The following is an 18,901-nucleotide window of genomic DNA, read 5'->3' on the forward strand; positions in this document are numbered from 1 at the left end:
TAGGATTCTGTGACAGTTGTATCAGAAGGCCACTTTCTTACCACGATACCTATTGGTACAAAAGAAACACCAAGTGGTGGAGTAACTCAGGGCAGCAGAGTGGCGCAGCTGGCAGAGCTACTGCCTCACAGAGACCCTCATTCAATCCTGACCTCAGGTGCTGTTCTGTGTGGAGCTTGCACATTCTCCCTTTGACTACGTGGGTTTCCTCCGGGTGCTACGGTTTCCTCCCACACCCCAAAGAGGTTGTAGATTAATGGCATCTGTAAAATTGCCCCCAAGTGTGTAGGGAGTGGATCCGAAAGTGGGAGAACATACAACTAGTGTGACTGGGTGATTGGTGGTCAATGTAGGACTCGATGGGCCGAAGGGCCTATTTCAGAGCTGTAGCTCTAAACTCAGGCAGCATCTCTGGAGAATATGGATAGGTAACATTTGTTCAAACTGCTTGGCTGCTTAAATAATTTGATGGCATCACAGTAGAAGGCACAGGTTTCTGTCAGCTGGTGTCAGACTGCAAAATCCATTAGAAAAATGGAAATCCATGCCAACAAACCGTCTTAACATCAGTGTTCATGGTCGGTAGTAACCGTCATATCCCTGTCATTGACCAGAATCTCAAGGCCATTATTTATATTCATTTGCTGCACTTCATATTATTAGGCATACAGCAGAATTTATGTTGTTTTTTTATGTACCTTCTCCCAGTTTGATTTTAAATATGTTGTATTTAAACATTATTGCTGTTGCAGTAAATATTCTGATTTTGTTTTAATGCAACAGCTCATTATAGGGGTTAGCAGAAAAAAATAACCTTTAAAAAGGAGAAATTACTTTAATCTTGGGTTTAGTCAGAATTCATTGCCATTGGCAGCTGTGGAGGCCAAGTCAATGTGTATTCTTCAAGCAGAGATTGACAGATTCTTGATTAGTGAGAGTGTCAGGGGTTATGGGATAGAATGGGGTTGAGTGGAAAAGATAGATCAGCCATGATTGAATAGCAGAGTAGACTTGATGGGGCGAAACACCTAATTCTGCTCCTATAATGTATGAACTTATAACTTATGAATTACTACTGTAAAGTTAGCCAATATTAAAACCTGGTTTTAATGATGCAGAAACAAAGAACTGCAGATGCTGGTTAATAAGAAACAAACGAACACAAAGTGCTGGAGTAATTCAGCGGGTCAGGCAGTATCTCTGGAGAACATGGATAGGTGACGATCCAGGTTGAGACCCATCTTCAGACTGATTGCAGGGGGGGGTAGAAGAACGCTGGAAAAGGGGAAGAGGCAGGACAAAGCATGGCAGGTAACAGGTTGACTTAGGCAAGGTTTTTTTTTTAATAGGCGGATGGTTGGAACAAAAGCCAGAGATAAGAAAGAAAGGTGTGCGACAGGTTTGAAGAGTTGCGGATGGGTGAAGCCAGAGGGAAGAGAGTAGCAGAAGGGTGGAGGGATGGGTGGAGGTAAGAAATAGGTGGGAGTGCAGGCAGGACACAGGGGAGGGAAAGGCATATAGGGGAGAAAAGGGAGGGAGGGTTTGAGGTAGGTGGGATTAGTGAGAGGTTGCCTAAAATTGGAGTATTCTATGTTCATACCATTGCAAACAACCCAAAGTTGTAAGCGGAATATGAAGAAAATGATCTACATTTATCAATTGTGTTATATCCAATATCCAGTACATATTGTAGCAGAAACCTATATATTCAAATATTCAACATGTTTGCCAAAACAAAGGCAATTGATGAAAATATTGTTGTCACTTGGATGAGATGACAAAAAAAATAGAGATTTTCTAATTCGTGATATCTCAAGGGTTCAGGCACGATGAATCACAACCTGTACAAATAGGGTGCACAGAAATGGGTTATTTTCAACTTGGTGTAATATATGGCATTTATACCCTTTCCAAAATTGTTTTGGCCTCTTCAAAATTTGTATCTGAGTGCCGGTAATCCAGTCTCAGTACGTGGAGACTTCAGGTCCAAGAACAAGCTATGATCTGGCACTCCCGTTGAAAGACTGGAGCGACTAGGCTTGTGTACACTGGAATTTAGAAGGATGAGAGGAGATCTTATCGAAACGTATAAGATTATTAAGGGGTTGGACACGTTAGAGGCAGGACCCCAATGTTGGGGGAGTCCAGAACAAGGGGCCACAGGTTAAGAATAAGGGGTAGGCCATTTAGAACTGAGATGAGGAAAAACTTTATCAGTCAGAGAGTTGTGAATCTGTGGAATTCTCTGCCTCAGAAGGCAGTGGAGGCCAATTCTCCGAATGCATTCAAGAGAGAGCTGGATAGAGCTCTTAAGGATAGCGGAGTCAGGGGGTATGGGGAGAAGGCAGGAACGGGGTACTGATTGTGAATGATCAGCTATGATCACATTGAATGGCGGTGCTGGCTCGAAGGGCCGAATGGCCTCCTCCTGCACCTATTGTTCATTGTCTATTGTCTATTGTCTATCTATACACGTACTGTTTCTGAGATGTTTATCTAGGATGTACCTAAATGCTTATGTATAGTGATACTTGTATGGGATGGTATTTAGTATAGGTGTGGTAAGGTACTTTATTTGTCACAGGTACGGAGGTACAGTGAAATTTATTTTTGTATACACTTCAGTACTGTACATAAGCACGTAGATAAGCATCTCAGAAAGAGTACTATTGTGTAGCAGTAGTACACTGAGACTGTATACAGCGTCGCCACTTTGGCACCATTGTCAAGTCCCAGTTGTTGTAAGTGCAGGGTAACTTGACCTGACCATAAAGGTCTGTTGTCCTGGCGGCGTTGCAGGGTCGGCCTGGCCAAGCGTGGTCGTGCTGTCGTCCTCCTCGCTCGGCTCCCCAGGAGCTGTACCATGAACTGCATGCAGAAGTGTATTTCACTGGACCTCAGTACATGTGATAACTAAAGTACAATTGAAAGTGCCATTGAAATGGTTGCGATATTGGAGGTGTTTTGGATGAAATGTAAAAACAAGGTCCTGTCTGCTTTCTCAAATAAAGGTAATCAATCCCAAAAGATTATCTCCTGACGAGGAATTGGCTATTCAATGATTTTTTTTTTTTCATCAGCCAATATCAAAAAATATTATCACATCATTATCACGTTGCTATTTATGAACCTTGGCAGTGTGTAAAATGGCTGCCATTTTCTCAACATTATAACTGTAAAAATTGTATACATCCTTAGCTCATATAATATGCCCTGTGCTTTTTCAAACTTGGGGAACAAGTAAGTAGACTGACTGCATAACATGCTTATACAACTTTGTATCTGTTGAAACTTGTTGGTCTTTCAGTGTAAGGTGTCAGCAATCAAATACTATCGACCAGCACCTTCCAAAGTGCTGGAACATGTGCTGAGGGTCATGGTGAAGCTTGTGGGCAGGCATCACAAAAGCTCTTTAGGGAAAGATCACAAAGGTGAAAGAAGGAACTTCAGATGCTGGATTACATCGAAGATAGACAACAACATGCTGGAGTAACTCAGCGGGACAGGCCGCATCTCTGGAGAGATACAGCCCTTTTCAAACAGTCCATTTGACCCACTGAATCCATGCAGACCAGCTGTCACCGTGTACACTAGTTCTATCCAACAAACTAAGGCCAATTTTTTGGGAGAAGCCTAATAACCTACAACCTACACATGTTTGGAATGTGGGAGGAAACCGGAGCACCTAGCGAAAACCCCATGTGGTCACAGTAAGAACATACAAACTCCGTACAGACACCACCCATGGTCATGATCGAACCGGGGTCTCTGGTGCTGTTAGGCAGCAATTCTACCTCTGTGCCACAGTGCTGCCCCAAATTGTGCTAAAGGTTTTCAAACTAAACCAAAGTATGCAAAATGTCAAACGTTCCCAAACTGCAAAGTTACTGCATTATTGTAAGCATTATCAGTTTTGTTGATTTCGCGGCAAGGTGGCGCAGCGGTAGAGTTGCTGCCTAACAGCGCCAGAGACCCAGGTTCGATCTTGACTATGGGTGCCTTCTGCATGGAGTTTGAATGTTCTCCCCATGACCTGTGTGGGTTTTCTCCAGGAGCGCCGGTTTCCTCCTGCAATCCAAAGACTTACAAGTTTGTAGGTTAATTGGCTCCGATAACAAAAAATTGTAAATTCTTCCTATTGTGTAGGATAGTGCTAGTGTACTGGTCGGCTTGGATTCCGTGAGCCGAAGTGCCAGCTTCCGCGTTATATTTCTAACGTCTACAGTCTAAAAGTCTTTTCCTTTTGTGCTTTAGCACATGTTAGTCTTTGTGCACTGAGCCCAAGCTATTTGATATTTTTGAATCATCAACACTTACGTTTGCTTAAAAATAGAAACTGTCCTTCACAGCTGCCTCATTTTAAGCCGAACATTCCACGGGGACTGTTCATTTTATAGGCCCGAGACCACACAGTGAATCATGGCTTCAAGAATACCCAGTGAGGGAGTACATGACTCATGTTATACCACAACCAAATTGATTAACAAATCAACTGCTCAGCTTCTAAGAACAGTTTTTTTCCGAGGATATTGCCAGGACTTTAGGGCCTGAGCTATAAGGAGAGGTTGGGCAGGCTGGGACTGTATTACTTTGAGCGCAGGGGGGGTGAGAGGTGACCTTATAGAGGTGTATAAGATCATGAGGGGAATAGATAGGGTTGTTGCACAGTCTTTTACCCAGAGTTGGGGAATCAAGAACCAGAGGACATAGGTTTACAGTGAGAGGGGAAAGATTGTGAATGGTGAGGGAGTAGAGTTGCTGCCTTACAGCTCTTACTGTATGGGTGCTGTCTGTACAGAGTTTGTACGTTCTCCCCGTGACCTGCGTGGGTTTTCTCCGAGATCTTTGGTTTCCTCCCACACTCCAAAGACGTGCAGGTATGTAGGTAAATTGGCCTGGTAAATGTAAAAATTGTCCCTAGTGTGAGTAGGATAGTGTTAATATGCCGGGATCACTGGTCGGCGCGGACCCGGTGGGCTGAAGGGTCTGTTTCTGCGCTGTATCTCTAAAAAATAAAAAATAAAGAAAAGTTTAAAAATAATAAATGTAATAGGAATTTGAAGGGCAACTTTTTCACACAGAGGATGGTGGGCATATGGAATGAGCTGCCGGAGGAGGTAGTTGAGGCTGGTACAACAACAACATTCAAAAGACATTTAGAACAGTTACGTGGATAGGAAAGGTTTTGAGGGATATGGGCCAAACGCGGGCAGTTGGGACTAGTGTTGATGGGGCACTTTGGTCTGCATGGGCAATCTGGGCCAAAGGGCCTGTTTCCATGCCGATGATTCCATGACTCTAACAGCTCCTTGGGGTTGGATGGCCAGCAAAAGTGGAGAGGGCTAAACCCGGTAAATCAATCTAATGCCAAAGGAAACAATTGTCCAAGAATAAAGCAATTTTCACCATTGTTAGATATCCTAAAATCAGGGAGTGGTAACTGGATGAACAGTCAAAACAGCACTTTTGACATGGATTCTAGTATTAGAGTTATTGAGTCATATGTCACCGAAACAGACCCTTCGGCCCAATTCACCCATGATAACCTAGATGTCCCATCTAAGAGTTGTCCCTATTTAATCCTCTAAACCTTTCCTATCCACATACCTGCCTAAATGTCTTTAAAATATTGTTATGGTACCTGCCTCAGCTCTTCCTCTGGTACCTCATTGTATATATCCACCACGCTAAGGAATCCTCAGGGGCGGCACGGTGGCACAGCGGAAGAGTTGTACCCTTACAGCTCTTGCAGTGCCAGAGACGTGGGTTCGATCCTGACTATGGGTGCTGTCTGTACGGTGTTTGCACGTTCTCCCCGTGGGTTTTCTCCGAGATCTTCGGTTTCCTCCCACACTCCAAAGACGTGCAGGTTTGTAGGTTCATTGGCTTGGGTTTGTACACTTGGAATAAGTGTAAATTGACCCTAGGGTATGTTGGCTTGTATTAATGTGCTGGGGTCATTGGTCAGCGTGGACTCAGTGGGCCAAAGGGCCTGTTTCCGTGCTGTATCTCTAAACTAAACTAAACTAAACTAAACTAAGGGTTCATGTTAACTCTTTCACCTTAAAATCTATGTCCTCTACTTTTTGATTCCCCTGCACTGGGTAAAAGACTGTTTATTCACTCTATCTATTGCTGTCGTGATTTTATATCCTCTGTACGATCACCATGGAGCCTCCTGGACTTTAAGGAATAAAGTCCAAGCCTTTCCAATCTCTCCCTGTAGGTCAGGCCCTCAAATCCTGGCAACATCCTGGTAAATCCTCTCTGCACTCTCTCCAGCTTAATGGCATCCTTCTGTTCTTTGAAGCAGAGGACGGTGAGGGGGCAATCTTATCTGGATGTAAATGTGTCCACAAGAGACCTACATTAGGTAATCAATAAGAAGGACTTTCTCACTCATCAGCAGTCAAGAACCAGATGAGCTGAGCTGGAATTCATTAGAGCAAAGCCTAATGGAAAATGGGAAACTGCAGCACCTACTCCTGCAGTCTGGAGCGGGCCAGTCGGCCTCATTCCCTGTCAGACACCTTGCTCTGCTGGGAGACCAACAACTTTTGGGCAGACCAAAGAGCAAAGACCAAAGAACAAAATTGCATTTGTTATATAACATTCATTATATTGAAGAATTTATTCACAAAATGTTGGAGTAACTCAGCAGGTCAGGCAGCATCTCAGGAGAGAAGGAATGGGTGACGTTTCGACCCGAAACGTCACCCATTCCTTCTCTCCGATCAGTCTGAAGAAGGGTCTCGACCCGAAACGTCACCCATTCCTTCTCTCCATCAGTCTGAAGAAGGGTCTCGACCTGAAACGTCACCCATTCCTTCTCTCCAGATTAGTCTGAAGAAGGGTCTCGACCCGAAACATCACCCATTCCTTCTCTCCTGAGACACTGCCTGACCTGCTGAGTTACTCCGGCATTTTGTGAATAAATACCTTCGATTTGTACCAGGATCTGCAGTTATTTTCTTATATTATATTGAAGAAAATCACTTCACAAATGCAACAAAAGTATTTAAATTGATAGTCGTGTGGCTGGATCCTGAAATAACACGTTCTTTCCAATCAGTCCAGTTCTCTTCTCACCGTTGCTTTTAGACTACCATTGGTTTTTGGGCAGTTTTGGGTAATCTTCCAGCAGCACTTGATGTCCGTCTCCAAACATGTCCCAGGGAACTGCCCGTAAAGTTATGGAATCCTCAGTTACAGAGCTACTCAGGATGAACCGTGCCAAAGACCCTTAAGTCATCCTCCATAACCTCTTCTCAAATCCACACTCTGCAAAGAGGTGGGTGACCATCTCCTCTCCGTAGCGGTGCTCCCACGGGCAGCGTGCGCTGGTAGTAAGATTCCAACAGTGCAGGAAGGATCTGACTGGGAGGGCTCCTCTCACCACCAGCTCTAAGGCAGTTGGTGAGTTCTGCTGATGAGGCATTTTGCCAGATGAGCTGGGCAATCTGCTCTAGGAACCACGCCACAGGATCCATCGAGTCCTTTCCCTGCAGTGCCTGCATGATGTTCCATGCTGACCACTGCTGATGGACATGTGGTCAAAGGTTTTAGCCCGGAAAAACATTTCCACAAAGGACAGATGGTGCGGCAATGTCCTGCTGACTAGCATATTGGTGTGGCATCTGCGCCAGGCCCATCCTTCACAACACCGGGGACAGGTAGGACTCCAGCAGGTAGTGACACTTGGTGCCCATGTCCCTAGGCTCTATGCACAGCCTGATGCAGCCACACACGAAGGTGGTTATCAGGATCCCCTCCCCTGGTTTGAGGGATGTCCATGTCCTCCAGAGATGTTGCCTGACCCACTTCTTTCCCCCAGCACTTTGTGTCCTTTGTGTAGGAAGGAACTGCAGATGCTGGTTAGACCCAAAATGCTGGAGTAACTCAGCGGAGCAGGCAGCATCTCTGGAGAGATGGAATGGCTGATGTTTTGGGTCGAGGCCCTTCTTCTTTGTGTCCTTTTCTGTACACCAACATCTGCAGTTCCATATTTCCATGTGATGTATGGCAAGCTGCTTTGCACAGATATTTTTATTTGTGTTTATTATGAATATCCTTCATTTTAACCTTCAGGCCCCCAAAGGGATTTGCATGCCTGGGGGATTCCCTTCCCCTGTCTGAGGGGTGTCCACGTTATCTAGAGATGCTGCCTGACCCACTGAGCTCCTCCAGCACCTTAAGTTTAGTTTAGTTTAGTTTTTGTTTATTTGAGATCTATTTATCTCGATCTCGCCTCTCACAAACACACATTCATATATATATATATACATATATATGAAGTGTAAGAAAATAACTGCAGATGCTGGTACAAATCGAAGGTATTTATTTCACAAAATGCTGGAGTAACTCAGCAGGTCAGGCAGCATCTCAGGAGAGAAGGAATGGGTGAAGAAGGGTCTCGACCCAAAACGTCACCCATTCCCTCTCTCCTGAGATGCTGCCTGACCTGCTGAGTTACTCCAGCATTTTGTGATATATATATATGAATGTGTGTGTTTGAGCAATACAGGGGAAACTGCACAAAAGAGGGGGCTGGGGAGGAAGGATGGGAGGGAAATGGGCAGAAACAGTAAGAAATAATAAAATCAGAGAAATTAAGCAGGGGGAAAATCATTAAAAATAAAAATAACAAAAAAATGTGAGTTGGCAGATGTTCTGCATTTTAATGGTATCATCTGTTCCCCCAAAACACTGATCACACACATACTGTTCCCCCACAACACTGATTACACTGCGAGAGGCAGATCTAACGGCGGGTTTTGCCTCCTAAAATGGCGGACGTTCCGCTCCCCTTACGTACTGCACTTCAGCACAGGCGATTACGACGGAGTTGTCCATCTTACTCCTCTAGCATCCTTTCTGGTTGGGTGATTTGCATAGCGAGCCGGGCTGGGCCAATGATAGCGCGGCGTTGCGGGCGGGGGAGGCTGGTGATTGGCGGGCTGGAGGGAGGGCGGCACGGGGCATTGTGGGAGGGAGGGAGGGCGGGGCATTGTGGGAGGGAGCGGCACGGGGCATTGTGGGAGGGAGCGGCACGGGGCATTGTGGGACGGAGGGGGGCGGCGCGGGCCATTGTGGGAGGGAGGGAGGGCGGGGCGGGGCATCGTGGGAGGGAGGGGGCGGGGGGGCGGGGCGGCGCGGGGCATTGTGGGCGGGGCGGCGCGGGGCATTGTGGGCGGGTGGGAGGGAGGCGATGGCGGATGCGGCGGAGCCGTGAGTATCTCAGCGTCGTCTCACTATCTCCCCCCTCAGGCCCTCTCCCCCTCCCCCCCTACTCCTCATAAACCACCTCATCACCCACCCCACAACCTCCCTCTCCTTCCCAGCCAGGGTGGGGAACCGAGCAACCCTTCTTTTATTCTCTCTTGTCCTTTTTTTCTAGGGAGAAGAAAAGAAGGAAAATAGAAGAGCACACAGACAAGTTAGTGTCGGATGAATGAAGTGTGTGCGTGTAGGAAGGAACTGCAGATTCTGGTTATATACCAAAGATAAGGCACACATACAATGTATATTGTGTATACTGAGTATATTGCGTATATATATACACACACACTCACACAAAATGTATACTGAATATATTGTGTATACTCACACACACAAAATGCTGGAGTAACATATACTCAACCGGTCAGGCAGCATCTCTGGAGGAGAAGGAATGGGTGAAGTTTTGGGGTCGAGACCCTTCAGGCGAGGAGTCAGGGAGACTAGAGATGTTGATGGGCAAGGTGTGAAAAGGACGGATCAAAGCAGACGGTGAAATCAAGGAGATTTATGTGTAGGAAGGGACTGCAGATGCTGGTTTACACCGAATATATAGACACAAAATGCTGGACAGGCAGCGTCTCGGGAGAGAAGGAATGGGTGACATTTCGGGTCCAGACCCTTCTAGATTTTTAGATTTAGAGATACAATGCAGAAACAGACCCTTCGGCCGCCCAGCAATCCCCGCATACTAACACTATCCTACACCCACTAGGGACAATTTACCATTTTCACCGAAGCCAATCAACCTACAAACCCGCACGTATTTGTAATGTGGGAGGAAACCGGAGCACCTGGAGAAAACCCAAGGGGAGAATGTGCAAACTCTGTACAAACAGCACCTGTAGTCGGGAACCAACCTGGGCCTCTGGGACATAGAAATGTAGAATGGTTCATTGCTAGCTGAGATAAATATAGATGAAAATCGATAAATAGACAGTTATATCTATTTATCTAAAACACCCTCCCGTGCAGACTTTTTTTGCAATTAAAAGGTAAAAACTTTGACGTTTTGTTTATAGATGAGCACATGGATCGATGTGCAGGGTATGGGTCATGTGGAGGCAGAGGAGATTTCGTTTTCACACCTTATCCTTCCATATCTCTAGTTTCCCTCTACCCTGACAGTCTGAAGAAGGGTCTCAATTGAAAATGTCATTTATCCATGTTCTCCAGATTTGCTGCCTGACCCGCTTTGTTATTCTGGTATTTTGTGTCCATCTTCGGTGTAAACCAGCATCTGCGGTTCTTTCCTATACATTTCTAAAACACGCTCTTGTGCAACATTTATATGTTTTTGCAATTAGATAAGCACATGGATGAATGTGCAGGGTGTGGGTCATGTGCAGGCAGAGAGAGATTAGTTTGTCTTGGATAAACACAAAGTGCTGGAGTAATTCAGCGGGCCAGGCAGCATCTCTGGAGATTTTTTTTATCTTAGCATCAAGTTTGGCACAGAGACTGGGTCAAAAATCCTGTTCCTGTGCTGTACTTTGTTATAGACACAAGGAAATGTAGATGCTAGTTTATGAGAAAAGTACCTGTGAAGAAACAGCATGTGAACATTTCAGGTCAAACCTTTTATCAGATGCTATCTAGCTTGTTGAACATTACATCACTTTCTAAAATAGGCACAAAGTGTTGGAGTAATTCAACGGGTGAGCCAGCAGCGCTGGAGAACATGGATAGGTGACGTTTTGGCTCGGGATCATTCTTTAGACTGATTGTAGTGGGGGGATGGGGGGCGGAAGGAAACCTTTCTGTGTTCAATTAAATCATCCTGGCGTTTATTTATTAGCATGAAACAAATTGTCAACATAAACTCCCACTTATGTGTATACCATTTCTGCAAGTGCCGTTACTGTGTGCATTTAACCAGAAGAGCTATATTTCAAAGAGTGTACATCAGTGAGTATTTTCATGTCATTTTTACCAAAACAAATATTTCTGGAGAACATGAATAGATAAAAATTTGGGTTGGGACCATTCTTCACACTGAAGAAGGGATCCTGACCCTAAACATCACTTATTCTTGTTTTCCAGTGATGACATGCTGAGTTAATCTAGCACTTTGTGTCTATTTTAGATAATGATGGAAATGTACAGCAAACCAGATAGCATCTGATGAAAGGTTTGACCTGAAATGTTAACACGCTGTCTTCACAGCTGCTGCCCGATCTGCTAAGCATTTTTTAAATTTCGGATTTCCAGTGTGTGCAGTTTGTTGCTCCTTGATATTAAGTCCCTGCTTTGCCCTTCTCTTTAATTAACTCTCTCTTGCCCCATACCCAGACATTAATTCACTGATTTGTATTGTAGCGCCATCTGTATTTTTGCTTGGTTTCTTTTGTTTCACTTCCTGTTTTGCATCCATGTTAGGGGTAAGGGAGATTTGAAATGGAAAATTGGGAAAATCAGTACTTGTAACATTATCTGGTGTCAGGGGTGGTTGTTTCCATTCCATGTGAAGATTTTTGGACCCATTTTCATTCTAGACGATGAAAACAAAAATGCTGGAAATATTCAGCAGGACAGGCATTATCTATGGGAAGAGAAACAGTTAATATTTCAGGTCAATGTCCCTTCATTATTTTAGACACAGATGCTTTTGTTGAGATTGGTGAAAATATCAATTGACAAAGGCTTCAATTTCACGCTTTTGAGACCGAAACTGTGGTAGTTCAAATTTATTCATATTTGAATATCATTCAGTTTTTGTCTCAATTAGTTTCTATTAAACAAAAACAAGGTTATTTTGAATGTTTCTCACATGATTGTGTTGTGAAAACTGAACTTCCAGTTCTTTATTGTGTTCTGTGCAGAATGGCTGTCGATGGTGGATACGGGGACACTGGAGACTGGGAAGGTCGCTGGAATCACGTGAAGAAGTTCCTCGAGCGCTCAGGACCGTTCACACACCCCGGCTTTGAGCCAAGTGCTGAAGTGAGAGAAAAAGTTACTTTAAATCAAACTTTCTTGCTGCTGGATTGCAACTGTGCTTTGTCGTTTGTTTTTGACGCATGCTCTTGCTGTCCTGTCATAATGAGATGCTCGTGAATCCCGCAGAATCTTAACTGAATGAGAAAAAAAACTACCTCTGACTTGAAACCCGAAGCTTAATAATTGAAACACTATAGGTTTCCTTTTTTATTGGTTTAATTGATCTAAATGATTGTGTGAAGTCAATTTTATCTTTTGAACTTGTTTCAGACAATAGCCCTGTTTCTGTAATTTAATGGTAGGAGGTAAAGATGGCCAGTCTGATTTGGTCAATTGCTTGTATTATTTTAAATTGCCATTTGTGTGGCTTCATTCACTTTTTATCTGCAGGATCTTGTTTAATCATTATTTAGTCAGTTTTTGAGTCAGATTTTTTCATTCCAAATGTGAACACCTATAATTATAATCATTTATTTACAATCAATCCGCTGACTGGTTTGCACGCAACAAAAGGCTTTCACTGTATCTCGGTACACGTGACAATAAACTAAACTCAAACTGAAATGTGAGACTTGCATAAGTGAACCAGTGTAGATGCACGTAAAAGTTGATTCAAAATGCCACAAATTATCCTTTGAAATGAGATTAGCTAACTAGATCTGTGATCTCTCATAACTCAAAGAGATGTGAAAAAATTATTTTGGGACTTGAGAGAGGAGATGCACGGATGATATTTCTCCTGGCTGGTGTATCTACAACTCAGAATCTCAAAATGAAGATTGGCCATTCCGGAATGAAATTAAGCTTCGTCATTAGATGGATAGTGAGACCTTAGAAACAAGAGGATTGTGAAGGCTTAATTGCAGCCAATATTCAAGACAAAGCTAAATATATAGACTTCACTTTTTAGACTTTAAAGATACAGCGTGGAAACAGGCCCTTCGGCCCACTGAGTTCCTGCCGACCAGCGTTCACTCAGTACATTAGCATTATCCTGCACACTAGGGACAATTTACAATTTTTACAGAAGCCAATTAACTCACAAACCTAAACGTCTTTGGACTGTGCGAGGAAACCGGAGCACCCGGAGAAATCCCAAGCAGTCATGGAGAACATCTAAACATACAGACAGCATCTGTAGTCAGGATCGATCCCAGGTCTCTGGGTTGTAAAGCAACAACTACTGCTGCACCAATGTGTATATTAAGGGATAAGGAATTAGTACTAGAAGGTTGTGCTGAGGTGATGGATTAGCAATGATTATTTTGAGTGGTGGGGCATGGGAAAGGGTGGAAAGGTTTATTCATTCTTCTGATCTTATGTTCTTCAGATGAAACAGAGTAGACAAAATTAAAAAGAAGACCTAGTAGCTTTTGTGAGACTGAGGTGAAGTGGGGTCAGGTGAGGCTCACATGAAGGATAAGTGCCACCATTAACCCACTGAGCTGATTGATGCATTACTTTCCTGTAATTACCGTGTATATAAAACTGTCCCAGTGAAGTTGTCAAGCTGCATTTGCAGCAGCTTCCCTTTAATAACCTTATGGGCCTCCATTTTATGTCTTGGGCCTTCTGGTCCATTAATCATAAAATGTTAATAGTAAACTACATATTTAAAAATTATTGTAAATAACACCTAGTTGTCTGGTTCAGTGTCTTCACTTATTCTCTGCATCAAGTGAGGACTAGGTCTTAACTTCCATTGAACAATATGATGCAAAATCAATATATACATTAATCTTTCAGATATACGTTGTGAGTCCAAAATATTCTGTAAACTCAGACACCTCCTTTGACCTATTTCCTGTGCATATCATCACCTGCTGTTCATACAATATACCTTTCATTCATCGCTGATATATCTGAGACAAAATCATCGTAAATCTTATTGACAACATCCTCTTTGCTTTATAAAGACTTTTAAGCTCTTGTTATAATGGTGTCCGTTTGCCTTTAGAAGGTATGCACAGACCATAGAGATTTGCTTATTTTTTTAATATATTGAAAGTGTAGACAATTATGTTCCCTGTCCCCACTTACAGGCAGTTAACTGCCTGTAACCCCCTTTGAAGTGGCATAGTGGTGCAGTGGTACAGCTGCTGCCTTACAGCGCCAGAGACCCAGGTTCGATCCTGACCGGGTGCTGTCTGTATGGAGTTTGTACCTTTCCCTATGACTGGTGCTCCGGTTTCCTGCCACACTCCAAAGATGTACAAGTGTGTAGCTTAATTGGCTTCGGTAAAATTGTAAATTGTCCCTAGTGTGTGGGATAGCGTTAGTGTACGGGGTGATCGCTGGTTGGCGCAGACTTGGTGAGCCGAAGGGCCTGTTTCCGCACTGTATCTCTAAAGTCTAAAATAATGAAAACAGGAAGAGCTGAATTTAGTCCTTTACGTTTCTCACACATGAGATTAAGGTCTGGATCTGATGCCGATGATGAAAGTCTTATCTGTTGGCTTTGTAAATCCAGTTAACGGAGGCTGCAGATTAGGTATAAACACCGTATGAAAATGAGCACGTACGGCCGTTGATCAGAAAATATTGTAATGAGAATAATGCATTGTGATTACTGTACCAAAATGAGATGCTCAGGAAATATATTTCATTACCAATATATATTCTTGATGATCAGTTTGTAGCTGGTGTTGGGGAAGTAGTCTGATTCAGATGGTAAAATCTTGGTTATTCAGACTTGGAGCCAAATGTAGCATATTCATCCCAATGGCTATATTTCAAAATTATCAAGAGCTTAGTTTGCATGATATGTAACTTGTGAAAGCGTGTATAATCCCCCTCTCTTCATACTGCTCAGTTATGTATAGAAATTCCAACAATCTGAATAGAGAGCTAAATATTTAACATTGTGGGTGGGCTGAAAGCAGAAATAATTCCATAAAAGATAACATGTTTGAAAACTCCTGAGAACAATAAGATGTATTAATTTTTCTATTAAATAATTAGTTTTGAGTGAATTTATTTATCGTCTGTTAATAAATAAATAATGCTGAAGATAGATACAAAATGTTGGTATAAGAAAATAACTGCAGATGCTGGTACAAATCGAAGGTATTTATTCACAAAATGCTGGAGTAACTCAGCAGGTCAGGCAGCATCTCAGAAGAGAAGGAATGGGTGACGTTTCGGGTCGAGACCCTTCTTCAGACTTTCATACCACTAGTTTCCTTTCCCCCTGACTCTCAGACTGAAGAAGGGTCTCGACCCGAAATGTCACCCATTCCTTCTCTCCTGAGATGCTGCCTGACCTGCTGAGTTACTCCAGCATTTTGTGTACAAAATGTTGGAGTAACTCAGTGGGTTAGGCAGCATCTCTGAAGAAAAGGAATAGGTGATGTTTTGGGTCAAAACCCTTCCTCAGACTGAGAGTCAGGGGGAAAGGAAACTAGTGGTATGAAAAGGTTCAGAACAAATCGGAGCCGGCACTGATGACCAAGGAAAGGTGGAGCCTACAATGGTCAATTGTTGGCTGTGGAAGGGGTGATAACAAAGGGATACATAGAAGCAAACAGCAGAACTGACAGGACGACCATGGTGGGGGAGAGGGAATGCAAGGGTTACTTGAAATCTGGGGATCAAGGAAAGAGCGTTCACGTCGCAGTCCTGTTTCCACCAATCTTTCCACCACTACGCACAAGAAGCGCAAGACACCATTGTATGCAGATGCCGAGAAGTGTGTTCAGCTCTGGCTGAATAATTTCTAATCTTGTGATGTGGACTTGATAAGAAGACTTGAAATCTGAGTTACTCCACCATTTTGTGTCCATCTTCGGTGCAAACAGCATTGGTAGCTCCTCCCAACATAGTAAGTAATGCTTCTGTTTTCCATCTGGTGTGGACTAAACCATGGTATTTCTCGTTTCAGTCACTCCAATTTCTGCTGGAGACCTGCAAAGTTTTAGTTATCGGTGCAGGAGGTTTAGGATGTGAGCTCCTTAAAAATCTGGTAATGTATTTATTTTTAATTTTAAGTTTGCTTGTTATGTTCTGAAATCATGTGGGGGTGCAATTTGTGATTCCATACAAGCCCCATCAGAGTTTGACATCAGGTCTTATGATGCAAGGTGTAATGGGCTAATCGAAAGACCTGGATTAGAAATTTGAAGGCATAATCTAGAAGCACAAATTGAAATGTATTTCACAGCATGGCAGCTGGAAATTTATATCTGATTAATTAGGTTAACCTGGAACACAATTAGTGTGAGCATGGACCCACTGGGTTGTGATAGAATCACATTTGGATTGATGTGCTAACGAGCATTAATGAATCCAGTGTGTGCCTATATACAGTTGGTTTTGTAATTGTTTCAAATTCAAGGTCAGTTAGGCATGGGGAATAGATTGTTACCACATTCCATGAAAGTATAACAAAAAAATGTATTTGTTATATAACATTCATTATATTGAAGAAAATCTCCACAAATGCGAAGAAAATATTTAAATTGCTAGTTAGGTAGCTGGATCCTGAAATAATGAGTTCTTTCCAATCCGTCCAGTTTTCATCTCACCCTTTTGTCTATTATGGAATTTAAAGTTTAAAAAACAGCTCTATTTTGTATTTTTGCTGAATAAATCCTTACATACTGCATGTCCTTTGAATTACCATGGACTGTTTGCATGAATGTTTTAGGGCCGTTTGACAGACATTTTGTCGTGGAATTTCAACAACCAAATAGGAGTTCAAAGGTTTCTAATAGAAAATATGTTTCTTTGTCCTTGAATGTGCAATATTGTATTAAAGGCTGTGTTTCGCTGGATGTATGTGGGGAAAGTCATTGTCACAGATACATTACATGTGAAGTGTTTATTTCCAAGAAGTGTCACACAGACCTTTCAAGTTGAATTGAGTCTTGGATATTGTAAGGTTCCTGAGTAAGCTGTTTAATGAATATATATTCCACTGCCCTCTGCAGAGGGGGTATATAATGACAATAAGGATGTGCAGAATAAATGAAGCAGTCCGTATTTGTATTAAGATAGATGCAAAATTCTGGAGTAACTCAGCAGGACAGGCAGCTTCTCTGGATGAAGGAATGGGTGACATTTCGGGTCGAGATCCTTCTATCCACCAGATTTTTTTCTAAACAAATCAACGTTTCAAATGAATCTATTCAAGCACAAAGATCATTTGTTATGTGCCCATGTATTGAACCTATGTATTCTTTCTGCAGGCACTGATGGGCTTCAGACAAATTGATGTCATTGATATGGATACAATAGATGTTTCTAATCTGAACAGACAATTTTTATTTCGGTGAGCAATTACATAAGGTTGGATTTTACAATTTAAGTCACGAGGATTGCAATTTAGATGAAAATATGCTACATCTATAAATATTTGCAGCTATTTTCATTTAGAAAGCTTGTAAAAATATTGGTATCAGTGTTTATTAGTTTTATACCTGCAGCATCTTTAGTATTCCTCAAAATATACTTGAACTAAAGGTTTCAAAGGTCTTTTATTGTCACATGTACCAATTAAGGTACATTGATATTCGAATTGCCATACAGCCATACTAAAAAAAAGCACCAAGACACAAACTACATAAAAGTTAACATAATTCACCACAGCGGTTTCCCCACATTCCTCACTGTGATGGAAGGCAATAAAGTCAATTTTGTTCCCTCTTTATTCTTCCGCGGTTGGGACAGTCGAACCATCTGTCGGGGCGATAGAAGCTCCCGCAGCAGGTGTTCGAAGCCCTCGTGTTGAGGCGATCAAAGCCCCCGGGTAGGGGTGATCGAAGCTCCCGCGATCGGGGCGGTCGAGCTTGGAGCTCCCGAAGTCAGTCTCTAACCAGAGACTGCGAGCTCCTCGGTACTCCCTATCTATATCCCTGCCATTCATGGTGCTTGTCTAACCCTATTAGACCTCCCAAAATGCATCTTCTTGTTACTTAGAATAAACTTAGTAAAATAATAAATACTAATCTTCACTTACTCAAAAAGCCCACACTCTGAGATCTGCTGTCTAGATTATAAAAAGTTAATGCCCAGACCTGATCCCTTTGACGCACCTAATTTTACTGTCTGCGTTCTCTTACGCAGCCATTCTCCTGTCAGTACCAATGTAGTACGTCCTACACTATGACTTTTAATTTTCCACGATAAAATGCCTGAGGGATATGCTTGTGCTAATCTTCTACAGTAGTGAAATTTCAACTGACTTCTGTCTTGAATTTAAAATTTGTTTCAAAGATATTAATGAAAATGTTCTAACTAATTGATTTTTGTTTAACAGACCAAAGGATGTAGGAAGGCCAAAAGCAGAAGTTGCCGCTGAATTCATTAATGGTCGAATACCTGGCTGCAATGTGGTTCCGTATCCTTTTGGGAGATTTATTGTAGCAATAAATTGAAATACATCTGAAAATGGTATTAGCATTTCACAGGATGACTGTAACGAAAACTAGCTTCAAGTGCACATTTGCAGAGTTAGCTAATTGATTTCTGAGAGTCTTGGTCCCTATTATGGATTTATTTTTACTCACTAGGTATTCCGAATACTTAGTGCTTTTTGTTTGGTGCTAAGATCGCCACACTTAAATGTAAGTCCTTGGAGAGGTCCTTAAAATATAGTTACAGGCTCATAATCTGGTCACTTGTACATTAGAATGTCAGTAAATTCAGATTTGTCTCGAGACAAATTTTTAATTTTCTCTTCATTAAG

General features: G+C 42.6%; 1 protein-coding gene across 2 annotated transcripts in view; it reads left to right on the plus strand.

Annotated features, from left to right (window-relative positions):
* The first annotated feature begins 9,204 nt into the window (after positions 1-9,204).
* uba3 (ubiquitin-like modifier activating enzyme 3) overlaps positions 9,205-18,901 on the plus strand; it is a 36,900-nt gene continuing 27,203 nt past the window's right edge. The window contains exons 1-6 of one of the 2 annotated variants that reach the window (XM_078414520.1): positions 9,206-9,228; positions 9,398-9,436; positions 12,099-12,219; positions 16,097-16,177; positions 17,403-17,485; positions 18,473-18,553. In XM_078414520.1, the coding sequence (XP_078270646.1) occupies positions 9,209-9,228; positions 9,398-9,436; positions 12,099-12,219; positions 16,097-16,177; positions 17,403-17,485; positions 18,473-18,553 (425 nt within the window). In that variant the 5' untranslated portion in view covers positions 9,206-9,208. Of the gene's footprint in view, positions 9,229-9,397; positions 9,437-12,098; positions 12,220-16,096; positions 16,178-17,402; positions 17,486-18,472; positions 18,554-18,901 lie in introns of both variants that reach the window. The other variant, XM_078414522.1, reaches the window with a different exon arrangement.

This window comes from Rhinoraja longicauda, chromosome 17, assembly GCF_053455715.1.
Source record: "Rhinoraja longicauda isolate Sanriku21f chromosome 17, sRhiLon1.1, whole genome shotgun sequence".
NCBI lineage: Eukaryota > Metazoa > Chordata > Chondrichthyes > Rajiformes > Arhynchobatidae > Rhinoraja > Rhinoraja longicauda.